Source organism: Heloderma suspectum, chromosome 1 (assembly GCF_057233095.1).
Source record: "Heloderma suspectum isolate Gila_16-S chromosome 1, 16-S_ref, whole genome shotgun sequence".
Taxonomy (NCBI): Eukaryota; Metazoa; Chordata; class Lepidosauria; order Squamata; family Helodermatidae; genus Heloderma; species Heloderma suspectum.
Window position 1 is genome coordinate 192,044,230 of NC_139458.1, and position 26,606 is coordinate 192,070,835.

Here is a 26,606-nt window from a genome sequence, read left to right on the forward strand (position 1 = left end):
AGAGCTAGTTTCTAATCAGAAAATAATAGCTCAGCAATAAAACTCAACAGGCACTCCTGGAAGACTCTGTTTCCGCATGTACATATTAACCTCATGGACTGCAAGGAGGTGTTGCATGTCTGAACCTTCCACCACATTAAAAAAAATCTTGCATGTAGGAAACAAGCTCATCAGGAAGAAGACTAGGATAGAACCTTTTATCCTGACATGATAGTTTTCAATGGGCAGAGAGATTTGGATGTGGGGACATTCAAACATAGGACACCCTAATATGGGCACAAACATAAGGCACCCCAATATGGGACTAATATCACATGCTTTTTCTAAGCATGTTGTCCAGCCCTAGCTTGCAGCTTCGCCTCAGTCATAACGTTCTCCAGAGGATAAATGAGGTAAGAAATATAAAGCAATACTAGGGAAAATACCCCACATGCTGTTTGGTTAGCTCTGTGTTGGAATGTCAGACTCTTTTATGTTCTAGCTTTGACACTTAGATATTAAAATGCCAATTTTCAAAGTTTATCAGAGTGTCTTGGGCTACTTGTGTGCCCAAGCTTTTACCATTTGGGGGAGCATTTTGAGTCCCCTTTTTGGATTGATAGAAACACAAATACTTCATTTTCAGATATGAATAATAACTGAGGTGTCTTGGACTTCACCTGTGCGCAGGGGCCTAACCCATCAGGAAGTACCTAACTATTCTGAGACACACATGAGCCAGTGAACCTCAGTATCTTTATATACGTGGCTTCAAGTTGTTCTCACAGAGAAGATGGATTAAAAATCCAATAAAAAGCAAAATAAATCTTTACACATGACATACCATTCACACGGAGAGTAATGGAGCTCCTGTTTTTTCCAGCTAAAAAGGTGTATTCTCCAGCATCTGTATAACTGGTTTCAGTGATGGTCATCCGATGGACTCTCCTTTCCACCACATAATGATACCTTTCCTCAATCTGGAAGTTGATCTCAATGCCATCCTTATACCAGCGAGCATCAATGTCATCTTCATTGACCTCAAATTCCACTACAGCTCGCTGTCTCTCAATGACCTATCAGTAAACAGAAGCAAAATAACTATTATATATTAATTTTATAACACTTGTTTCCTCCTCAATGAAAACGATAGAAAAGGCACTTTCCAATTCTCAGAGAAATGGAAATGAAACCGGTCTATTCCAGGCATCACATAGGGTAAAATAAATCCATTATTTTCTGTACCGCGCAACCAAACAAAACAAGTACTGGTGCTGAAAAGGACTGTGGAGACCCAGTCATATACTTCACCTCTCATTTTATAATTTCCTATTTGAGAACACAAGTAGAGACGCGCAACAAAACGTGGTTGGGAATCCCCAGCCTTAATGGTTCTGCTTTTGCCCAGGGCTCCAGCCTGTCCGCAATAGAAGCCTTGTAGCGCTTTTCAGGACTTGCACGTGGCAGAGTTTCCAGCCCTGCTTGGGCGTTTGCCCTCACGTGGTCACAACTTTGTGGGCTATGCTCACTGGCCCTTCCAGCTCTCTTGTGTCCCCATTGTCCATCCCTGCCACCTTCCACGTGTGGGAGGCAGAAGTGCTGACGGGGGGAACCTGCTCTCTGTGTGTGAGGCCCCGCACAGTTTAGAGTCCTGACCACACAGGGGTCTCGACTGCACAGGGAGCAGGCCCTGCTGCAGATCTTCCTCCTCCAGTGCAGGGAAGGGGGGGAAGTGATAGAAGGGGCAGAGCAAATGAGCATGTCCCACTCTGCTTCCTAACACAACAGTGATTGCATAGGAGAGAATGCCTTAAATGGGGCTATAGTTTTACTTCCACCCCCTTTGGTATTAGAAAGAATAAGTGGGGACCTGCCACAAACTGTTGCAGTGTATCCCCAAGCCCAGTGTACCCCCAACCTGTTCCCCCAGCAGAATGCTCCTGGTCAGGGCTCCAACTAGCCCGAAATATAGCCTTCTAGCAATGTGTGGGGCTTGCGGAGCAGGGGTGTCTGGAGACTGGGAAAGGGAAAAGGTCTTCTTTGTTCATCTCTTCTCCTGACCTCACCATATGGAGCACAACGGGGTTTTTCTGAACTCATGCTGTGTGTATACCCTGAGGAATTTCCCCCCCTTCATGCTGTATATCCCCCCTCCCCCACCTGAGCCTAATTCCCACCTCCAAGATGTTATAAGCTGATAGAGGCTCAAGCAGTCCAATCTCTCCAACCCCCCTCCCTCCCTCCCTCCCTCCCTCCCTCCCTCCCTCCTTTCTATTTCTTTTCATTGTTTGAACTGACAGTCTCAACATTCAAGAGTTCCTAAATGTCTCTGAGCATAGGTTGATGTTGGGCTGTTTTTGAAGTTTTCTTTTTCTTTTAGTTTACAAACATATATATTTTGATATTATATATCAAAATGGATGGCAGAGCACATCATCATGCACAAGAAACTCTACATCAGGACAGTGTAGGCTGGTGGCTCCGATTTCGGTAGGGCTGTGAATCCATTCTGAGTTTCAGTCAGAACCAGCCAGAACTCTAAAGGAGCTATCAAAGGTACTGAACCTATTTTGGGGATAGGGTTCAGTGCCTTGGACAGCTCCTTTAGAGTTCTGGCTGGTTCTGACTGAAACCTAGAATGGATTTACAGCCCCACCGCAATCAGAACCACCAGCCTCCACTGGATCAGGATGATAGGTTAATGACATGAAAAGGATCAACTGCACCTGTACTACATGAGTCTTCAAGTACCAACTAAGCGATAATATTGCCAGATCCTCACAGTATTCACACTTGGGAAATAAGAGGGTTTTCAAAATATAATTTTGTCAGCGCCTGAACATTTTTCACCGGAGCTGTAAGGTTTCCTTGTCTTCACTGGCATTAACAGATTTGAATTAATTGAGAAGGGGGAATTTAGTTCTATACAAAGTATTTTGTAGAGTATTACACTTATCTAAAGGGACAACAAATATGTGAGAGAAAACACTGTGAACAAGCAGAGTTTTGCTTTCTGTGTGCAGCAATGCCTACTTCTCAAAAGACAAGCCACTGTTCATTTTAAAAAGCAGCAACTCTCAGTTCAGGTAAGCAACTCTTGCCCTCATGGCTGTGCACAGTCTTAGGCATGCGGACATAATGATTTGTGTAAATTTTGAAAATGGCAGAATGTCAGGATTATACATTTAAGATTTATACTGAATAAGACCTGAGAGACAAGCTTTGAACAAATTGTAGCTACATGTTAGCATACTGGAACATTCTTTTTTGAAACCTTGATGGTATCAAAGCTTCTCCGCAAATTGTTAGCATTGATATTTTTGTGTGTAACATCGCAATTTCTGTTATCAAATGCTGGTCTGTCATACTGCTTATCAAACACTAGGAAGTGCTATACCTGAACTTCTTTTTGGAGGCTTCTGATGCGAACATCACGCCCTTCCACTATCAAATTGGCACTGGACATATTGCCTCCTGCTACTACTGTGTACTTCCCAGAATCAGACATCTTTGTGGAAGTAATCAGAAGACGATGAACAAATCTTTCCCTTTGAACTTTCATTCTAAAAAGAATCCAAATAAAGAAAATTTAGGGAAAAACAGATACAATATAGATGGTGTGGTTTCCAAATAGGGATTTCTTTTCTATACCTGTTTTGGAGTCACATGATCATTCTCTCCTCCCAACTCCTTCCCCATCCCAGTAGGTTACACTCTTATTCTCAAAGTGTATGCTGTCTATCCATACATCTTTCAATGAGGTATAAAATGGTAAGTTTCATTATCTCCTCCTAGTGCATTCCTTTTTGTGGCACACAAATAAAAGATCCATGGAAAGGTAAATAATTCTTGGTAGTTCGCTACATCATAGGATTAAGTGAGGATCCCACTCCATCATGAGCATAGAGACACCACAACCAGTTGCTACCTACGACAAGTGAGCACACTAACACCTTTATGCTCTAATGGGGACTGATGCACAAGACCACCTTAGGCATGGCAGCCACTTTTTCTTTCTCGGATTGTGACTGTTCCTTGCTTATGGCAAAGAGTCATCTTACTGATCACCTATGAACAAAGACTGACATTACACCACGCAAGTGATGGGTGGTGTCAGGGCTGGCCCAAGACATTTTGCTGCCTGAGGTGGAGCAACAAATAGTGCTTCACTTCCCCCAGGTCAAGATATTAAGTAATGAGGCTAGTCAAGTTGGTTTGGCACCAGAGGCAGAACATCTCATAAGCACTTGTCCCTCTCCCTGTAAGTAAAAATACAATAATAATAAATTAAGTAACTAACAATTTGCTGCCCTTTCATAACACCCAAAATCAAGTCCCTGAGGCAGCTGCATCACTCTGCCTAATGGTGGGGCCGGTCCTTATGTGAAATGTGGGTATCCCATTCATCACAAGGAGGAAGTTGCCCCAGACTGAGAGGAGAAAAGTAGTCATAACAAGCAAGGCATGTGCATACATTGAAGCTCATGGAGACTGGAGCTGTAATGGGAAAGAGATTGGAGCAATCATATGTACCCTTACTGGAGCTATAATTGTTGATTTGTCTGAGGGCCAACATATTACAGAGTTAATGGCTAGCACATGACCTAATCAGATTGACCAAGCAACATTTGAATTCATGTTCTTCACCATCCAGGTAAGTCCTGCATGGTTGTCACTAGCAGCACACAAGCTCTCATGACAAACCAGGACTTCCCTTAAAAAAGCAACAAAAACAAATTACCTTTCCTCAAGCTGAAGCTCCTGCCCATCTTTCATCCACTGAACAGAAATGTCAGGTTCTGAGATTTCACATTCAAAAACAGCTCTTTTCTTCTCCACAACTTTAATGTCTTTGATGTGTTTTCTAAATTCAATATGGCGAGCTAAAAAACATAATGCATATTGTCATGATGGGTGACATATTACATACTGGAAGGATTAATATTCATGGGCTACATCAATGTTGTGTGAGCTCCTGTCCTCTCCTCCCCTTTTAGGCCACTGTGCCCCACAAGTCTGCTCTGGAAGGACCCCCAACTCTCCAGGGCAGATTGGGAGGTGGGCTGCAGGGGTGTGGGAAGAGAATCTACTCTACTGGTCAGTGTTCTTCTGCGGTGAACGGACACTACCAGATTTCATGCTATTGATTTAACTTCCACTTTGCCTTTCCACATTAGCACCCAAGGCAGTTTACAACAATACAAATAGACATTAAAAACTCCAATGTTACATAATTTAAAAAGCAATCATTTCAATAAAATTATTTCAGTAAAATAAAAACTGAGACACAGCAGCAGTCAGATTAAGACAATTGAAAGAACAAGTTTTCTGTAAGGGCTATTATTCACATAACTATCTCAGCCTGTGATACCTGTTGACTCACTTTCAGCAGCATCAAGCATTTATGAACCAGGCGATGTACATTTTGAAAGAAGGAATTCATTAACGTCTAATTAACTGTAGTTTCCAGTTTTGTCTGAATCAAAAAAACTATGGTTACCAGCTTTGGAACAAGCCAGGATTTTTAGCCATGGTTTGAGGTTGGTTTAATAACCCAACTTGTTCTGACTACACTGTCCATAATTTCTTGGTTCAAATGAACTATTGTTAATGGGAAGCTTCCTGGTTTAATTATGGCACATGTGAAAGGAGGAGCAAAGGGGCTTCCTGCATGGTGAAAAAGGCTCATTCATAGCAGATTAAGCCAAGAACAATCTCATCTGCACAATCTCACTATTGCCAAATGCTGGATTGGCTGTTGGCACAACACCACAAATGGCAAATATATATGTGCAGTAGTATGCCTAAATTTAACCAGGGCTGGACTCCATGCATGGCGGCTGATGCATGCATGCGACTGTCCTTGGCTTGGGTTGATGCAACTGGAGTTCAGTGTGGGCTGCCTTCTTTCTTTAGCTGCCATGGGCCAAGATGCTGGCGTGAGCATGCGCTAAGTTGAAACAGATGAAGCAAACAAATACCTTCCACATATAAAGTGGCTGCTGAAGCGGCTTTTCCAGCAACAAAACTGTATTCAGCTGCATCTCCAAAATGTACATTCCTTATCGAAAGGGAATGTGTAAGCCTCTTAGTTCTGATCTGGCATCGGTCCGTTGATTTTATTTCCACCCCATTCTTTAACCATTTGTATGTAATGCCTTCATGATTGACAGTCACTTCAAAGGTTATTGTATCTTTCTCTTCCGCATTGATGTCTTTCAGCATGGATGTAATCAGGATAGCTGTTTAAAAATGAAATAACAAGCTCATTCTTCCTTCAGAAGTTCCTGGCTTAAATAATCTATCAGGATGTTACTAACATCTCAAAATTATTATTCAGGATCATGTAAAGGCCAAATGTCTCCATTCCTTGCCCCAAGGCAGGTTGATTTATGCGTTTGTTTGTTTGTTACATTTTACTCTGTTCTTCAGCTCTCAGGAGCTCTGAGTGGCATTTTAATTTTACATCCACCCTATTAAGGTTAAAGCTAGGTTAAGAGAGAATGACTTGTCCACAGGCACTCAGTAAGCTGCACAACTAAGCAGGAATTTGAACCCAGGTTTCCCACATCCTCTGAACCCATGCGCTAGCTGCTATACCACAGTGATCCTCATCTACACACTAGCTGCCTCTTAAGCATCACCACATCAGCGTTACACAATCCAGACTAACCAGAGAACATGCTAGCTGTTTTCATACACACATTTTTGGAAATAGGAATATCAGAGAACTTTGTAAAACAGAGCAAGCACATTTTCTTTACACATCAAAAAGGTAGGGAAAGCTAAGGTCCTAAATAATTAAGGAATATGCTGGTAATAGCGAAACCCAGTTCACATGTCATGACTACCCATGGGTTGTTTGAACCATGAGTAGTGGAGCTAAACATCCCAGGGACACTTTGGCCCTAGGTTTTTGATCATGATGTCTGAACCAGGCATTCTGGATTGTTGGGAGAGAGACACAATCCAGAGCTTTAACCCACGTTTTGTTCATGGTTTACAGTTCTGTGTTGTCTCTTCCCCAAAAACCCACAATTCCACGTTCAGACATCGTGATCAACAAACCAGGGATGCTGCATTACTTGGTGGGAACAGGCAGGCAGGAACCAGCATGCTTGCTCACTCCTGCTTGTTCATGACGACTCATGGTTTAAACAACCCATGGGTAGTAGTTGTGATGTGCAAACCGGGCTAGAGATTGATACTGCAATAGTGCCATGCCCAAAGGAAGTAGGTGGGCTTAATTTTAAGCCCCCAAATTTACATCTTTTGCCAGGTCTTCCTGAGCACAAAATGCTCTGATATTACAATGTTATCTCTACTTCTACCAAGCATTCTGTGCTGTTATCTATTTTAAGCTTACGTTTAACAGTCAGGGTCGCGCTGACTTTGTCATTTCCACAGACAAATGTGTATTCGGCAGAATCCTCAGTGCTGGTGTTCATGATGTTGAGCTGATGGAGTTTTCCCTGAACGACTATTTTAAATTTCTCACTCATTTCAATTTCCACTCCATTTTTCAGCCACACAGCGGGTACATTGAAATGAGATACCTCACACTCAAAAGAGGCGGTTTTGGTCTCAGCAACCTCAATATTTTTCATGGTCTTTGTAATGTGTACAGCTGTGGAAAATAATTTTTAAAACTAAGATTAGATGGTCCTTGAGCAGGTATGATGAGATAGATTCCTTTCAGTGTGACATTTGATAATGGCACATGATATTAGATAGATAGACAGACAGACAGACAGACAGACAATAATAATAATGATGATGATAGACAGACAGACAGATAATTTAAATTAAAAAACTTACTTTCCACAAATAGTTTTGCTTTACATTCAAGTTGTCCCACTACTGCTGTGTATTCTCCAGCATCAGCAGGAGATATATTTTGCAATGTCAGCTTGTGAACTTTCCTTTGAGAGCTCAGTCTGTATTTGTCACTTGGCTTGAGCTCAACGTTTTTGTGGAACCATTTGACTGGGACAGTGTCATGGGACACGCTCACTTCAAAGGAAATGACAGCATTCTCCAGAGTGGTCACATCCTTTGGTTTTTTGATGATCTTAACAGCTTAAGAGAAGAAATTTAAAAAAGTTTAGTCACTGGTTTGAGTTTTATTCCAACTATGGCTGGACTACTGGCACCAGGATGGAGACAAATAATAGGCTTGGATTTTCAGAACTGGAAGTAGTGTGGGATGACATCATTATATTATATTTTATTTTTATTTATTACATTGATATCCTGCCCTTTTTCCTTCTGCAAGGAGCCCAAGGTGGCTTACATGACCCTCCTCCTCCTCTCAGTTTTATCCTCACAACAGCCCTGTAAGGTAGTTTAGGCTGAGAGTCGGTGATGGGTCCAAAATCATCCAGTGAGCTTCACGGCCGAGTGGGGACTAGAACCTGGATCTCCTGAGTACCAGTCCAATACTCTAACCACTACATCACACTACACTACATTACCCATGAAAGTGCACTTCTTTCCTTTGTCCCATCTCTGTTTACAGATTATTTTTCCAAGTCTTTTGTAGAGCTTAAAAAACCACAAAAACCTAGGAAACAATGAATGAGTATGCCCACTGTGGGGAATGATGCCTCTTGTCACACCACTTTCAACTCCCTTAAATTCACTCCAGCTGACTTTTTATATGAAGGCTGACTTACTTTCAACATGGAGCCTGGCATTGGCTCCTATCTTTCCCAGTTTAAAGCTGTAAACGGACTCATCGATTACGCCACAATTCTTGACTTTCAGTGTGTGGACGGTTCCCTCCACCTTGATCTCATATTTGTCACTAGAATGCAGCTCAACACCATTTTTAATCCATTGAGCTCCTTTCACATCAGGATGAGTAAGTTCCACTGAAAATACTGCATCTTGTGTTTCTGTTACAGTCAGGTTCTTCAGTGTCTTCTTGATCTTAACAGCTGTTTAAAAAATGGTATGGAAACAAGAAAATAAAAATGGTTAATGTTGCATTGTACATTACAAACATAGGCTTTGTAACGTATAGTGAAAGGAAGTTGGCAGAAGATGCCTCTGTTCCTTCTGATGGAAGATGTCTCTGCCCGATTTTTGTCGCTACAGTGGAGAAGATTTCTGGGTTGCTGAGGCAACTGCTGGGGAGGAGGGGGTGGGAAAGTCACCTTCCACCAACCCCCTTCCACCAGCACTTCTCAGGATCCATGCCAGATTATGCTCCAGTGTTGACTAATCTCATTACATAGTTGTAGCTGAGATTATTATTTTTCCTTTCTACTCAGAGAAAGAAACTTAAATTTTATACATCTGTTGCATGTTAACGGCATGCCCAATGTAAAGCTACGATAAATATCCCCCACTCCACCTATGAATTCATGAGGGAACTGACAATGTTACGTTGCAAGACTGAAATGGCAATACATTCCTATGCATGTCTACTCGGAAGTAAGTTCCACTGTGTTCAATGGGGCTTACTCCTGAGTAAGTGTGTCTAGAATCACTGCTAATTTCAGGAGGGATTCAGAAGAATTAAGTGAGACATAACATTCGCAGTCCCATCTCAGAGTAGTCCAGTACTTGTTTATAATAAAGATGTTGGAGTATGGCTGCCAACTGCGTTGCTGGAATCTGCCATTAGATAGTCAAGCAGATTCTATCTTCTTAATATATTTTGCTAAATTCTTAAGTGGACCATTCAGAGAGAGAGAGCCATTTTAGTAGATTTTCAATCAGGCCAGTGTGAATTGATGCATTTTTTTCATTGATTACTCACTTTCCACTTTCAGCTTAGCAGATGTTTTTGAAGATGCCACTTGAAAGGTATATTCAGCAGCATCATCAAGTTTGCTGATTGGAATACTAAGTCTCCTTTTCAAACCATCGGATTCGGTTCTAAAGTGATCTGTCTTAGAAAGTGGTTTTCCATCCTTCATCCATTGGCCCTGAGACTCTGGATTGGTTACTTCACATTCAAAAACAGCTTTCTGGGATTCGGCCACAGTTAGGTCAGTGAGGGGCTTTGAAATAGCACCACCTATGGGAAAAACAAAGTAAAAACTTGTAGTTGCAGTGTGTGTCCTCAGTCAGATTAACTGTCTATTGCCTTCACTGATAGCCCATTTTCATGATGCTCCTGGTGTGGTAGCTGCTGTCCATGCAACCAATGAACTGCTGCTATCATAAACAGGGCTTGGCCTACCATCAGGTAGAGTGAGATGGTCACCTCAGGCAGCTGATTTTGAGCTGATTTTGAGCTGATTTTGAGTGTCACGAAAGGTTGGCAAATGGTGAATCATTTGATTCATTATTGTTGCATTTTTACTACCAGGAAGTGGGTAGATGCCCATGGGAGTTTCTGTCCGTGGTGCCAAAATAACTTAGCTGGTCTTGGGTGTTATGTACCTTGACTGTGGGGGTACCATTTGCTGCTTTGCCTCTGGCAGCAAAATGCCTAAGGCTGGCCCTGACCATAAGGCAGAGATGGCCCCGTGAGAGTGGTTCACTCCAGAGTTCTGTGAGCATTGATTTCTACTATGCTCCTACAGTTGGCATCAGCATGAAAAAAGGAATTACAACCATACTGAACTCTATAGGCGTCACACACTGTATTGATCTGATGATGCTCTCCTTCCCCATGTCTCCATGGGGGACCAAATAAAAGATGATGCAACTCTCCCTGAAGTCAAACTTTATTATATAAATTTGGGAAGTTTTGTATTTATTCCCACCAAGAACAATGGAAAACGAAAACAAAGTGAAAAATGAAAATGATTTTAAAAAACTAACAAAATAAATAAATCCAAAGTAAAACTACAACCCACTTGAAATTACCCAAAGCATGCCCTGCCCCCTCAGAGAGATTTGAGTGGTGTTGAAGAGAGAAAGTACAGAACATGGGTGGGAGGGTGATGTTGCACTCATGCCCTGCTTGTGCGTTCCTGGTTGACAGCTGGTTGGCCACTGTGTGAACAGAATGCTGGACTGATCCTCTTATGTTCTTATGTAACATCCTGGCATCACTTTCTTCCAGCCCCCTCCCCTCAGTTCATCATGCTTTTTTGCAGGCCTCACCTTGTGGCCGTGGAATGAATGATGAAGTGGACTGACAAATATGTAAACAATGGGGCATTTCACCTTAAAGAAAAACCAAAACAGTCATATATTCTAAACCATTTACCTGCTACAACCAGCCTCCCAGAGGTCTTCTTCTCCCCAGCATAAAATGTGTACTCTCCTTCATCGTCCTTCATCATGTTCACTACTGTCAGTTTATATATTGTGCCATGTGCCTCTATCTTGTACTTGGGGCTGGCTTTGAGTTCCTGGTCTTTAAAATGCCACACAACATCAATCCTGGCATGGGACAGCTCAACTTCAAAGGTTACATTCTGCGTTTCAGTGCAGGTGATATCATGAAGTCCTTTAATAATCTGAATTTCTGTTTTTTAAAAAAAGTACATTGGTAGTATTGAATTATCATTACCACTTTGTTGCACGAGCAGAATGTATTTTAGTAAAGCCTGTATATTTGAGGAATACTTACTTTCAATTGTGAGATTGCAGCTGGTTTCAACTTTGCCAACAGCCAGTTTACAGTGTCCTTCATCTGATGCGTATGTCCTGGCAATCACAAGTCGTTGTTTAGTGCCTTTGGAGACTGCTTGGACACGGTCATCAGGCTTTATCTGCTCATCATTTAGGTACCACTTGGATGTCGATACATCCGGAACTGAAATTTTGCATTCAAGAATGGCTTTTGTGCCCTCAACTGCATGGACATCTTTTAGAGGTATTATTATATCCACACCTGCAAATCACAGAAAAGAACCACTTTAAAGAGTTTCCATTAAAAAACATCCAGGAATTTCTTCTATAAGTATTTCACTTCAGTATGCAAGAATCTATGAAGTTGAGACCAAGATCCTAGACTAGTATAATATTTCAAATAACAGATTCCCAAATGCTTTCGGATGGTCATAAGGAGTGCATCATAGCTATCCCCTGCTGTTGTTGCTATTCAGAGGTATACTGGGTTGTATCTAATGTTAGTCCTACTTAGAGTACACCCGTTGAAATAAATGGGACTTAAGTTAGATTAACGCTGGATACAACCCATTGTCTCTGTACATACAGATTCATTTAGCCATCATACTGCTAATAGCTATAAACAGACTTACCCTCAATGAATTTATCCTTTTCAAAAAATGAAATACACTAACCATTTTCACCACATTTCATGCAAATTAATTATGCCTTTTGTTGTATGACTTCCTATGGACAAGCACTTACTATAGACGGTAACACGACCAGTAGTTGAAAGAAGCAGACTAGGGATGTTAAAGGAATACGCTCCACTGTCTTCTTTTGTTACATCTTCAACTAACAACATATGAGACTGTTTGTCTATCACAATGTGGACACGATCACTTGGCTGAATTTCAACCCCATCCTTCATCCAGACCCCTTCAACATTTTCTTGGGAAAGCTTCACTTCAAGTTGCACAATGTCACCTTCACAGACCTTCTGATCAGCAAGACCTTGAAGGACAGTGACAGGTCGTGCTATGAAATATGAAATAAAAAACAGTAAGTTAATAACAAGGATCAGGAGCACTGGCTATGAAATTTTTGGAAGGCAGCAACTGTTTCGCTGGAATGACTTACGCTTCATCTTCAGTTTACAGGAGGTCTTTTTCCCATCTGCCACAAAGCTGTATTCTCCTTGGTCTTCTTTGGCAACATCCTTAATCGTGAGGATTTGGCGACCTCGGCGTGAGGTTATGAGATATTTATTATTGGGTGTGAGTTCAACATCGTTATGATACCATTTTCCTTCTACATCTTCAGGTGAAACCTCACATTCCATTTCCCCTGAGAAGGATTCTGGGACTTCAATATCCTCCAGTTCTTTAAGAAACTCAATAACAGCACCTGCATCCAAAGTCAAACATCTCAGAAAGTGATTCCATTGATTATGAAAACTCCAACATTTTTGTTAGAAACTGGATTAAACAATTTAAAATGTTTTGAGGCAGTATCCAACAGGGTACTGCGCCACATCCCTGCTGATTCTCTTCCACAAGCGAGATCCACCACTTGTGCAATGGAGATTTAGCACTTCCGGAAGCAATCAGAAACAAGCAGAAATGCTCATTTCAGTAATGGGGCAGGTCAGCCGAACTTCCATTAGGGAGCTCAACTGTCCTCTCCTGATCCAGAAATGAGCTTTCCCAATTGTTTCTGGGCTTTCTATAGGAAGTGTTTAAATCTCCTATAATCCCATTTGTGCAATGGGATCCCGCTTGTGCAATGGGATCAGCAGGAGGGGCCGCTTGTGCAACAGCCTCGTTGGATACTGCCCCTAATCTTTTAAAATGTAGGAAATGAACAGTTAGGATGTTATGCTTACAATTATAATAAATACAGATATGCAGAAGTATACTGATGGCTGGTGCAGTCTTCCTCCCTCCCCCTAGACTCAGAATAACACCTCTTCTAGCCAAATTGATTTTATCTAAAACCCACTGTACATGTACTTTGACTAGAATGACTGCTGCTACCAGAGTTAGTTCCACACTGGTCCAGGAACATGCCATGTCCCCATGTTTCCTCTAACAGCATGTATCGCATCCTGCACAAGCAACACATTTCCAAAGGGCCTGAGCATCACTGCCAACACACGTTTAACCTGCTGTAAGAGGAACCATGTGGGTGGCAGCCTTTTCATACACTCCTATGTCATGGAACCAGCCACATAGCCCATGTTCACTACTTTAGTCAAGATACATGTAAAGGGAGGCAGATGTGCATACAGATTCACAATCAAGGTGTTGTAGTGGTTTATAGAGGGTCAGTAATATGAGCTATTGTACAACTGGCTAGGGTTGAACCCATAGCATCAGAACAGTCATCTAATTACTCCAACACTTATCTAATTCATTCTGAACTGCCCAGAGAGCCTCGGCTATTGGGCAGTATACAAATGTAGTGAATAAAATAAATAAATATAAAATAAAATTTTTAAAAATCTAGATTTCCGTTCACTATGCCATTGCAAACCTTCCAAGACTAGGGTCTCCTTCACACAGAGCTTTTATCCTGTGATTGAGATTGCTCCTTCATGGAAGTTTGCAGGCTCTTTACATGACGCCATGATCATCCAAGGTGTCTCCTGCACTAAATGCCCTTTGTTCCATTTTTAAATAGATCGCAGATAATGAGCTATCAAATTACCCCCTTGTGTTCTGCCTGAGTTCCCTCCGTGAAGAGACGAAAAGCATCAAGAAGAGGAGAGAGATCAATGAAAGATAATGGAAGACTCTGATAGGGGGAGAAGGAGGGGCAGGGGCAGGGGGAAAGGAAGGACATGAAAAAAGGAGTCGTCATGATCCTGCATTTAAAACGGAAGCAGAAAGGCCCATTTTAAATGCAGGATTTTAGGCTGGTGTAGAGATGCCCTAGAACTATTAGACAACTGGTCTCAGTGCTCAGCAGTCACTCACGAATTCAGAGCTCATTGGAATTATTGTTTGATTTAGCCATTAGGGAAAACTGAGAATGGCCTGGTTTGGTAACTGGGAGCCACCCATTATAAAGCACTGACAGTATTTCATTTCTATACTAACAAAGAACAACAGGGGTGAGGAGAAATACTGTGTGCTAAAGGGATTATTGTCCTCACCTTCTACAATTAGTTGAGCTGTTGTTTTTACAGATTCATCTTCCACCAGGGCACAGCTGTAATCCTCCTCATCAGACTTGTCAATCATTAGCACTGAAAGGAAGTGAGCCTTCCTGTCTGAATGTGTTCTGTATTTGTCTCCAGAAGAAATCTCCATACCATCCTTGTACCACTGCACTTTGACAAAGGGTTCAGAGGTTTCACATTCAAAGGTCGCCATTGAATCTTTCTCCTTAGCAGTGACATCTTGTAATTCCTGTGTAAATGTTACATGCTGCTTGGCTACAAAGACAATGGAAAGAGATTTAAGAATGGGGAGGACTATTCTATGGTTTGAGCATCACAGCAAAAAAAACCCCAAAATGCCACTTGAGAAGGAACAAGAGTATATACATTACCTTGTACTAGTAAGAAAGCATGGCTTGAGGTTTCGCCGGCTATGTTAACAGCTTTCACCATGATGCTGGCAGAGTCCTCTGCTGTTACGTCTCTGATGACCAATTCACAAACATTATCTTCTGGCCAGAACCAATAGATGCGATCCGACCTCTCAATCTGCACACCATTTTTGAACCACTGGCATTCTGGGTCTGGTTTGCCTACTACACGGACACGAAAATGGGCGTCACTTCCTTGGCCAACTGTCTGGCTTTGTATACGTTCAAATATCTTTGGAGCCTCCATGCTTGGACTGAGCTGAATCTTCTCCGGCTTGAAGGTTGGAATAGTGATTTTGCCTTCCTCCATAAGGGCTTTCTTCTCTTCCTCTGTTAACTCTTTGGTCCAGTGAAGAAGTTCTTCTTTTGTTTTCTTAAGCAGTTCTTCGTATGACTCATCCTTCTTACGTGATTTAAGCTCCACAGCAGTAATGGCTTCATAATAGCCCTCCTCAGTTCTGCGTTTGAATTTACTGCGAAGTTCTTCAGATTCTTCTGACACTTTCTCATGGCTGACTTTTTCTGCCCTTTTGAGTGTCACCACCTCTTTGGTAGTTTTCTCAACCGGTTTGTCAACCTTTTGAACATCAAACAAAAGTCTGCCGGGCTCTGTTGTTGGAGCTTCATGCTTAGGCTCAGGTGCCCGGCGAAGCACAGATCTGAAATCTTCCCGCTGCTGAATCTCAATTTTCACCTTGTGTTCTATTGATCCTTCAGGGTTTTCTGCAATTACTTTTACTTCACCTGTATCATATGATTTGCAGTCCACAATGTCCAGATAGTAGATTCCATCATACCGAAGTCTAAACCTTTTGCTTTTACGAATAAGTTGGCCATTGAGATACCAATTGACTTTGGGCAAAGGATAACCAGTCACCCTGCAGCGGAATCGTGCAATTTCACCTTCGAGGACCCTTGCAGGCTCAGGAAACAAAACTATTTCTGGCTTTTGCTTTACTTTTTGATCTTCTGGTACTCCATGAAGAGCCCCTTCACGGGCCATTCGTTCTAGCTCTTCAATGCGCTGTAGTCCCTTCCTGCCTTCGGGCAACTGAGATTCTTCAACAAGGCTTTTCTCATCCTTAACTATGAGTGTTGCTGATGTGTGGTCAGTACCATACTTGTTTGTGGCCCTGCACGTAATCACTCCACTGTCTCTGGGATAGGATACGTCGTAGTCAAGACTGCAATATCCAAATTCATTAATCATTCTAAGTCGGTTGGCAGCCTGCAATGGTTTGCCATCATGTAGCCACTCCACTACCATGGTTGGGTCACCAATTGGTGTCAGTCTACATTCAAAATGGGCTGGCCCAAAGCGCTTGAGTCTTAAGGAAGTTAGCTTCTTCTTGAAAAATGGCTTCTGTTGTTTTTCTTTGTCATAAAGATCACCTTCCTCCCACTGCTCTTGACCATAACGCAAGTGGAGAGGTTCCAGTTCTGGAGCTGCAATTTCTTTTGCTCTGTATGTCCCCTTGGGAATGATTAATCTCCTTTCTGGTTCAGGTTCGGCAAACTCAACTTCAACGTTCACTTTACACCGTGTAGTGTCACGTCCGGCTTTATTAATGGCAGTTGCAGTATACCACGCAGCATCATGTCTGACAGTGGACTCAATTTTTAAGGCAGCTTCTCCTTTTGTTCCTTCAATTCTGAAATACAGAGTATGGAAAGTAAATACTTGCTCTTCATAGGGCTTTGCAATCAATGAAATGATTATTAAATGGTGAACAGCAAGGCTGAAAGACTGGAAGAAACTTCACAAAAACTGGCAGAGAACCTTGGTGCATTTTACATAAAGTCCTGCTAAGGAAATTACTGGCCCGCTCAGGATCCTATTTGCTAGTGTTAATTTATTGAGTTGCACTTTGGCTGCAATGCAGGTGTCACATACTGCACTGTATGTTTCTTTGTGTGTTTATATACTTATGGTATTATCTATATATAGATATAGAGATACATATAGGAGAGAGAGAGAGAGAGAGAGAGAGAGAGAGAGACATTTATTTCACTCTGTTACAAATAGGTCAGGTTAATTATATATTTACCAAAAAGAATGAATGAATAAATAAATAAATAAATAAACAAGGCTTACTTTATATTTGGGTATTTATGGGGTACAATGATTTCACTGTTCTTTAGCCACACAATGTCAGGATTAGGGTTACCCCTGGCCTTCACATTCATGTGGAGTTTGTTTCCCTCCTTGACATTCACATTCTTCAGTTTTTCTATGAACAATGGTGCCTCTAAATGTTCCCTAGCTAAAAAAGGACAAGATAACAGGTTATCAGAGGAATACATTGAGATCATTTTAATCAAAGGCCTATCTCCAAAAAAGGCTCAATAAATACCTTCCACTGTCAGGGTCATTGAGATGGATGTTTTGCCGGCTCTGTTTTGAGCAATTACAACCCATTCTCCAGAATCAGCAGGCGAAGCTGGAATAATGATCAGTGACTGTGTGCCATCTTCTTTAATCACTATTTTATGCGTATAATCATTAAGAACTTGTTGACCTATAGAAATAAATATAGATATCATTTTAGACTGAGCACTGTTTTCCTGCATGTGAACCTATGGTTTTACAAAGAACTACATGGTGAGTGGTGAGCTTTCATACCATTGTGAAACCAGTATGTTTCTGGCATCGGTCGGCCCACGACTTTGAGGTCAAACCTTGCCGTCTGCCCTTCTGCACATTTGAAGGATGTCGGCTTCAAGACAAACATCGGCTTGTAGAGTCTCTCCAGCTGTGCTTCATCAGTCTCTTCCAGTCTGCGTGCAGGAGAGCGTGAGGGAGAGCTGCGTGCAGGGGAACGGCTCGGGGATCGAGGAGAAAGGGACCTGAAAAGGTAATATACCACCCTATTAAATCACATGTTGACAATGGTGCCTAAAATGTAGCAGCACACAATGAACCTCCACTAACTTGAAGAGCAACTGTAATGAGAGCCGGTGTGGTGTAGTGGCTAGAATGTTGGACTGGGTTCTAGTCGTCACTTGGCCGTGGAAGCTCACTGGGTGACTTTGGGCCAGTCACAGACTCTCAGCCCAACCTACCTCACAGGGTTGTTGTTGTGAGGATAAAATAGAGAGGATTATGTACACTGCCTTGGGTTTCTTAAAGAGGAAAAATGGCGGGATATAAATGTAATAAATAAATAAATAACAAAGAGTCTTGCGGCACCTTAAAGGTTAACACATTTAGGATGCAGTCCTGTGCAAATTTAGGCAGAAAAAGTTCTTACAACTCCCAGCATGTCCCAGCCAGCACAGCTGGCTGAAGCATGCTGGGAGATGTAGGACTTTTTTATGCCTAACATGCATAAGATTGCACCCTAAGCATATAAAATTAGAAGCCTTGCTGAGGAGAAATCTTATCCTTTTCTTAAAGGGAAATCCTGCCTCTCCAGCCTTTCAGGATTATTCAGTTGTGTCAACTAGTGATGCAGCAGAAATTGTATATGGACTTAAGTGTGAGGGAGAATTACTTCTAAGGTGTAATCCTATGCATGTTTAGACTGAAAAAGTCCAACAACACCCAGCATTCCCCAACAATGCTGGGAGTTGTTGGACTTTTTTCTGTCTAACCATGCATAGGATTGTGCCCTTATTCTGGCATAAGCCTTTATGGACTATAGCTCACTTCATCAGAGGAATATTTAATATAATGAACCAGATTGACTCAAAAGGGGATGAATTATGCATCATTATGTATATGTCACTTAATCACCCTGTGCTGTGATGGGTGGACTTTTCATACCTAAGATGATACTGAAACATCTGCACATGATACCAGTCAATGGGATGAAAACATAGTCACTTCTGCCACTGAAAACAACAGCCATGTAGCAGTGCAGGATACAATAACTGAAGATTTAAACTATGCAAAACCTATTACCAGTAGTATATTTGAAACTAGAATTGTACAGCTAGTATTCAGGACTTTTCCCCATGAAATTCAGCACCTAGAATTATGCTCATTCTAATTATACTAATTTTTAGCACAGTTATGCTCATTGTGCTAAGAATAACTTCTGCTCCTCAGGTATTTAATACGAATTTTGCCTGGTACTGGCACTTGCCTGCTAGATAACCAAAGGTTAAGAACAGATGTGGTGTGTGTTATGGCGTAGATGGCTGCTTAAGGCAATTGAAGAAAGGAGGAGCAGAATGTACATTTGTGAGGAGATGGCTCCAGTGGCCTCACCCAGTTGGCTTAGCCAACTGATCAATCACAGAACACATTCTGCTGCTCCTCCATCTGCCTTTCATCTCTCAGTTGGTAGGGATACCAGGCCTTAGGAGCCCGGCTCACTATAGTACAAATGTACCTGGATGTACGTATCCAAAATCAGGCTGCCCTTTAAGCAAGACCTTCAGATTTCAGGGCAAATCTTGATACAATACCAATTGCATGTAACCGCTGCTGATGCAAGAAGGCCCTGTTGTCACTATGGTTCTATGACAGGAAAGGAGGACGTGGTTGGCTGTGCTGCGGCCTGCTTTAGTTTATTAGTTTTCTCTTTTAGCACTTGGTTCCATGACATCAAAAACAAAACAGCTGCAGCTGTGGGAAATGTCTACAATGTCATACTTCTCTCCCATCTATTCAAAAGATATTTCTGGAAAGTAAGTCCCCTATTCACAAAACATTGCTTCCAGGCAACTTTAAGCTGTTACCCTAGCCTAGGCTAGGGGCTAGTGTCCCCCACCTCTCCCCAGATCCCAGTAATAAGTAACACAGGGCTTTGCCTTATTCTTACCGATATCTTCTAATCATTTCAGGTGATGGGATATAACCTGGAGACCCAGTTGGTCCAACAGGTTCAACATATAGTTTTGCAGAGCATATGGCATTTCCTTTCATGTTACTGGCAAAGACAGTATAAATGCCTTCATCTTCAGGCAAGACAACAGGTAGGCGGAGACTGGCTCTACCATCTTGTAGAACCTCCATGTGGTAGTGCTCTCCATGCTTAATGCGCTTACCATCCTTGTACCATGCAATCTGCATTACAAAAATAAGAAATAACAAAACCATGTGACTGGTGAGAATGAGGATGTTGTAAGGTTCCATATAAGTAACCTGGAATTTCCCACCACATGCTCTGTTGAGGCTAACATGGTTTTAATTATTTTGGTAGCATGAAAAGGTGTAGAAATGGGCTCTTTCTTCTTTCTTTCTTTCTTTCTTTCTTTCTTTCTTTCCAACACATAAGAAGACACACAAAATAAAAACTATAAATAAAACCCCTGTAAAAATGTCCCATCATTCCCAAATTACAACAGTTTTCAACTGGCTGCTATAAATAATGTTCCAAGAAATCATGGTTGATGACAAACTTCAGATGTATGTCTTTTGCAACTTGGTTTTGTATATTACATTCAGGAAGATGAAAGAGTGCCTAGAAATAATTTCAGATACAAAAGACATGGCTCTTACTTGAACAGAATTTAAATAAAGGTAGATGCAAACAGCATACTGGGTTGTATCCAATTTTAGTCTAATTTAAGTCCCATTTATTTCAAGTAGGACTAAAATGGGATACAAGCCACTATTTGTTCTACTATAAGATATATACATATGCATACCTTAGGCAAAGGATATCCAGTCATTTTGCAATGGAAGGTCACACCACTTCCCTCAAGGATTCTGTAATTCTTTAACCTCAGTTCAAATCCTGATTCAACTGTTTCGGATTCAGATATGTCAACCACCATCTCTTCTCCATCTTCTTCAAGGAGCTCTTCGAGGGTGGTCTTAATAATTCTGTATTCAATTTCTTTGATAAGTCTTTCTTCAAAGGAAGAAATGTGGAACTCCTATCAAAAAAGAAAAAGAAATGTTCAGTCACTTTAATGACAGCTGTATTCCAATTTTTAGGACCAGTAGCTAAGCAATGAAAGGAGGAAAATGAAATTGACATGCTTTGTTTGAAATTTTAAAAATGATTAATTCTAAGAGACTTACCTGTTCTTCTGCAAAAGTCCTGACTATCACAGTATCTTTTGCCATTTTCTTCCTAATTAGAGCTTGTTCTTTTTCATATTCTTTTTCATAGTCAGCATACAACGTTGGTGGGGCTACCGCAGCCACTTTTGGTTCTTGTACATATGCGGTCACTTGAGTTTGATATATTTCTTGTTGAGATTTTATGTAGACCTCATAATCAGCTAGAGATTAAAAAAGACATGCTTGTTCTAGTAAACTGCCATACTGGTACATGTTAGCTGCCTATGTGCGATCTCTGAGTGATAGTTCTAATTTGATAGGGGAAAGCATCATTAACAGCTCACTCCCATGCTCTGAGATGGGGACAGTAATTCTACCCTCCCTTCATATTTGCAATATAATTAGAATCCCTTTTTATGGATTTTATAAAACAGTGGTTTCCAAGCAATTTACTTGAGACTCGTCTGTGAATTGGCCAGGATTAGACAACACCTTCCTTCTTGTTACATCTGTGTTAACCTTCATTGACATGTTTAGCTATAACTTATAACAGCCTTCTCCAACCTGACCACCTCCAGATGTTTGAAACTTTGGGCTTTTCTACATGAGACATTTACTGTGCACTCATCATTCCCTACTCACTATGGATTCTTTAGACAATGTTGTGACCCTCCAGTTTTGCTTCAGTGTCTAACCAGCACTTTTAGCAAGTTTTTTTTAGAGTAGGGAAAAGGTAGCATTTTATTGTGAAAGTGAAAGAAAGTGTGATTTCCTCTTCTGTATTTGCACTATTCCGCTACCTCACAGTGCCACCTCGAAGTTATGTAGCAGAAAATCAGGAAAGGAAATGCTCTTCGTGTAGTGCTTGAATCTCAGTTCTGTGACAAAACTGGAAGTAGATGCCGCAGATTAACAGCTGATTTACAGCCTCGTATAGAAAAGACATTCAACTCCCATCATCTCCAGCCAGCATGGCTAATGGGCAGGAATCCTGGGAAATGTAGTTCAAAACATCGGAAGGGCACCAGGATGGGGAAAGCTGGCTTATAAAGTCCACAGGCTTTAAAAAAATATCTCATAGCGTGTAGGAAACTCTTGAACCTTTCTTCTGTGTTAATCTGGTCAGTAAAACTGCATGCTTATGACTTTGTCTGCTCTGACAACCTCTACTAGCCCTCCTTTCCTTACTGTTTTTTTTTAATCCACTGACCCCAATCCTCTATGCATGTACCTTCTTCTAGTAAGGAAGCTGATGCAGAAACTTCCCCGTGTCTGTTACGAACAACAATGGTGTATTCTCCGGCATCATCAGCAAAAGTCATAGAAATTTCAAGTCTGCATTCCCCAGTTTCTTTTTTATGAAGGACTTTGTATCTTTGGAAACATAAAGAAGGACTCTCATAAGAATGAAGAACTACAAAGACATGAATTACTGAATAAATCATAAAGGCATAAATGTAAAAGTCTAAAATCTATGCTGAGAGCCATGGTTCAGGAAAAGCAAGTGGTACAGTGCTCAGGGACATGGCCCCACCCTGCAGCAAGGTGGTGCAGGCTGCATCAGGAGATGGAACTCAGGGGGTAGATGAGGCAGAAACTGATGCCTGAATGGTGCAGAGAGATTTGTTAAAGTGTTGGCCCTGGTATGGGAAGCGGGTGCTCTACTTCAGGCAGCAAAATGACTTGGCCACTTCCCAAGACTGCACCCTTTCAGAATGGAGACTGAGCTCCACACATTCTCTCACATCTATGGAACTATGGAACTATAAACTATGGAATTCGCTAACACAGGAAGTAGTGATGATGGCCACCAATTTGGATGGCTTTAAAAGAGGGTTAGACAAATTCATGGAGGATAAGGTATCAATGGCTACTGGTCCTGGTGGCTATATGCTACCTCCAGTACCAGAGGCACTGAGCCTATGTACGCCAGTTGCTGGGGAAGAAGGCTGGAAGAGTGCTGACATCCTCCTTGTGGGCTTCCTGTGGGCAGCTGGTTGGCCACTGTTGTGAACAGATTGCTGGACTAGATGGACCCTTGGCCTGATCTAGCATGGCTCTCCTTATGTTCTTACATCAACAGCTCCCTGCTTATGTATGTATGTATGTACGTATGTATGTGTTTATTTATTTCTATACCACCTAATAGCTGATGCTCTCTGGGCTGTTATTAAAGGCTGGAAAGCTACCATGGGTTCCATCCCAGCCTTTTCTCTGCCCTACTAGCTTTCCACATGCAGCATGTTTTTGATGTGGGAGAGCATTCAAATATATAAGATCCCTCACCGTGCATTCTGAACTAGTACAGTCTGTGTACTTTTTCTGAACAACTGAGTTGGGTCTGAGACATTGAGCTTATATTATCATATTTTCTGAGCTAATTTTATCCTCCAGCTTCATGTTCGATCTTGTGGGAAGTCGCTAATTATATCCTGCACCATTTGAGCAGCATTATATAGTAAATGAGTAATTTTATGTGTTGAATTCTCATACCATGTAGACATTACATACAACTGTAAAATTCATATTGCACCTGTAGCCTGTAGTAAGAGGAAGCCCAGCTTTCTTCCAGTAAACATGTGGCTTTGGGTTGCCCCCAACCTGACACTCAAAAATGACACTTCCACCTTCAATTAACTTCTGAACAATAGGTTTCCTTATAAAGAAAGGAGCTGCAGCTTCTCCAGATACTTCTTCTGCAGCAGCAATTTCAGCCATCACTACATCTTTTGACTCCACGTAGCTAGAAGAGCAATCACAAGAAAGGTAAAGGTAAATGTAGTGATCCATTAGGTGATACTCATGAAAGTAGTACTCAGAGTTTAAAAAATGATTACCGTTTTTCTTCTGTGACCACTTTTGTAGAAATAGCTTCTTTGCTCTCAAACTCCTCTGAGACTATTACAAAAAATAAAATAAAAATACTGACATCAAGATCACTTTCCATGATGGGGAATTGGCACCGCTATTACATGAAGAGTCACTGAGGATGGCAGAAAATCTGGGAACTGCATTATGAGGACAAGCTGGTGTGAACTTTGCGTGTTTCCCCTCCCCTCTCCTTCCTGACATAGTTTTGAACAAACCACAGTCTCTCATTATATATAAATATGATAAACTGGGTTGTTGTTTTAAAAACATAGTTAGTTCAAACCAGGATCAAACCATCATTTCAGATCCTTGTTCTAACTGTGGCCACCCATTGAGTGTCATGGCTAAGTGAGATTTGAACACATGCCTCCCTGGACCAAGACTCTGGGTAGCAGCTACTCCAGAATGCTTTCAGAATGGGGGCAGTGCAACACTTACCACATGTGTGCTAGGAGACAAAAGTATGGACATTTTTGACCAGGTTTTCCTGAGGTTAGGGTCTTGGTGACAGGGTCAGTCATCTTGGGGGCTAGCATGGGAAAAATATCCTGATTGCTTCTGCACAGTTTTCTCAGCCTAAGATACCTAGATAATGTATTCTCATTTAGTGTGCAGCTCACCTGACACTATTGGCTGTGAGTGTATTTTGCTAGGATGGAGGTTTAGGGAATTTGTCCTGAGGTAAAAGAAGTCATTAGAGGATTGTAATGCCATCAGTGTCTCTTGAGTCCTTAATAAGTGTCAGTACACAGCCTTTTGAAAACCCCAAAGTAAATATTAGTATTCCCTTTCATACAAAATATCCCTTTAATAAATTAATGTCTTCAATAGTTCATCTTGTCTTTAGTGCTGCTGCCCATCTCATGCGTAAGCCTTTTATATCAGGCTACTAGGAGGTTTTGAAGTATTCTCAAAGAATTGGTGACAGCAGAAAAGGGTCAGCTTCGGGAACCCTGAGTTATAGTGATAAAGAGTTCCTTAGGCCCTGTAATATAAGTATTTGCTGGAAGTAAGAAACCCCACAGGTGGGATTACCCAGTGAAGGAGCAGTTTACCCATAGGTGGTGGCAGTGCAGGGAGGGACCCCCCCCCATGTCTCCCCCAATTAAGTCTCACTATTGTTACTTTCTGTACTTGCCTTGTACGACGAGGTGGCATGAAGTACTGACACTTCCCGCCTCATTGGTAGCGGTGCAAGTAAATCTTCCACTGTCTTCAGCAAAAGCTTCTCGAATGACAAGACGAGCGACTCCTGCCTCAAAGGTAATCTGAAAATCTATGGAACTCTCAATGTGGTAGTCTTCTCTGTACCATGCCACAATTGGAGCTGGATAGGCAGAGATGCGACATTCCAGGGTAACAGATTCTCCCTCCATAACAGTCATATTTTTCAGGACCTAGATGGCACAGACACAGACACACACAAACACTCAGAGTGTTCATATCATATCTTGGCTCATAATAAACAATGTTTAAAAATCACAAGACAATAGGCCTCCACTTTAGAATTATACTTCAATTAAAGCTCCTACTCAGACTAAGATCACTGCATAGAAATTCGATAAATATCATTGCACCCTTGAATGTGGTCTGTCTGGACTGCAGGCAGAGTTGTCATGGATGGATCTGCCTGTGACTAATCCTAGCTGAAAGAAGCCATTTGCAGCTCCTCAGTGCAAAAAACTGTCTCTCTCAGCCTGGCTTCTATATAAGCCAGCACCAAGGCAGAACTGGTCAAATCAAATCCCTGTATGTGGATTGGCTGCCCAGGTTTTCCACTTTCAAAATGGTTGGTGCTTTTTAGATCCCGGCACTGGTACAGTCCTCTGCTCCTGGTTTTACTTTGGTTTTATTCTGGGGTTGTTGTGATTGGTTTTAAATATTACATCATTTTGTTATATTTCTGTATGTTATGGTTTTCAGCATTTGTTTTGTGAACCTCCCAGGGAGCTACTGGGCAGTGGAAATGCAGTAAACAAACAAACAAACAAACAAATCTTGCCCTGGCTTTGCAAGGCCCCCAGTCTGCAGTAGAGCCAGTCAGTCCAGAGGCAGCATTCTATTAGTCAGGCTGGAAATGTTGATCCAAGGTCGACACAGAGGTTGGATCCAGATTTAGGGGTGCACAACTGGATGGACGTCCTCAGCCCCTCTTCAGTTCCCCTAAAATGCTACGCAGAGGGTCGAGGGTCCTGCTGAATGGAGTGGGCTGTTGTACAGGAGTGAGGGAGGATCCCTGAAAATCAGGCAGTGGTGTCTTCTGTGAGTGGAGCTCCCCTCACAGAAAGTGCTTCTACCTGATTTGGAGGGACTCTCACTTTCTTCCACACCAGAGCCCAGCCCACTCAGCAAGGTCCTCTGACTATCTGTGTAGCATTTGGGGGGCACTGGAGGGGCTGCTGTGGGGGAGGGGGAGGAGGGTGTGAGGAAGTCCACTTCCGCCAGGCCACATGAATACCCATAGATCTGGATCAAACCCGAGGTGTGCACAGCTGTACAGTCTTTGATCCAGTGGTGCAGCTATGTAATTTTAGAGCCCGGACTTCATTATCTTCTGGTGGCCCCTTAGATGACCATGTGTATTCATTTGTGAAGCACACAAGTAATATGCGCTACAACAACTTCTACATTCCCAGTGCATTAGAACAACAACATAACTGTTTGCTAGCTCTGACTGAGAAAATAA

The 26,606-nt window shown here is 41.8% G+C and overlaps 1 protein-coding gene across 1 annotated transcript in view; it reads right to left on the reverse strand.

Annotated features, from left to right (window-relative positions):
- The window catches only part of TTN (titin), a 310,226-nt gene that overhangs the window by 249,163 nt on the left and 34,457 nt on the right, over positions 1 to 26,606 (reverse strand). The window contains exons 16-39 of the mRNA XM_084814765.1: positions 25,059 to 25,317; positions 23,887 to 23,947; positions 23,583 to 23,792; positions 22,281 to 22,423; positions 21,068 to 21,270; positions 20,689 to 20,919; positions 19,860 to 20,104; positions 17,714 to 17,937; positions 17,445 to 17,609; positions 17,186 to 17,354; positions 15,052 to 16,742; positions 14,654 to 14,935; positions 12,637 to 12,903; positions 12,262 to 12,534; positions 11,516 to 11,779; positions 11,150 to 11,410; positions 9,746 to 10,006; positions 8,655 to 8,918; positions 7,798 to 8,058; positions 7,346 to 7,606; positions 5,961 to 6,221; positions 4,721 to 4,862; positions 3,377 to 3,542; positions 824 to 1,055 (exon numbers count right to left, since the gene is read on the reverse strand). Coding sequence (XP_084670891.1) covers positions 824 to 1,055; positions 3,377 to 3,542; positions 4,721 to 4,862; positions 5,961 to 6,221; positions 7,346 to 7,606; positions 7,798 to 8,058; positions 8,655 to 8,918; positions 9,746 to 10,006; positions 11,150 to 11,410; positions 11,516 to 11,779; positions 12,262 to 12,534; positions 12,637 to 12,903; positions 14,654 to 14,935; positions 15,052 to 16,742; positions 17,186 to 17,354; positions 17,445 to 17,609; positions 17,714 to 17,937; positions 19,860 to 20,104; positions 20,689 to 20,919; positions 21,068 to 21,270; positions 22,281 to 22,423; positions 23,583 to 23,792; positions 23,887 to 23,947; positions 25,059 to 25,317 — 6,796 coding nt within the window. The remainder of the gene's footprint in view (positions 1 to 823; positions 1,056 to 3,376; positions 3,543 to 4,720; positions 4,863 to 5,960; positions 6,222 to 7,345; positions 7,607 to 7,797; positions 8,059 to 8,654; positions 8,919 to 9,745; positions 10,007 to 11,149; positions 11,411 to 11,515; positions 11,780 to 12,261; positions 12,535 to 12,636; positions 12,904 to 14,653; positions 14,936 to 15,051; positions 16,743 to 17,185; positions 17,355 to 17,444; positions 17,610 to 17,713; positions 17,938 to 19,859; positions 20,105 to 20,688; positions 20,920 to 21,067; positions 21,271 to 22,280; positions 22,424 to 23,582; positions 23,793 to 23,886; positions 23,948 to 25,058; positions 25,318 to 26,606) is intronic.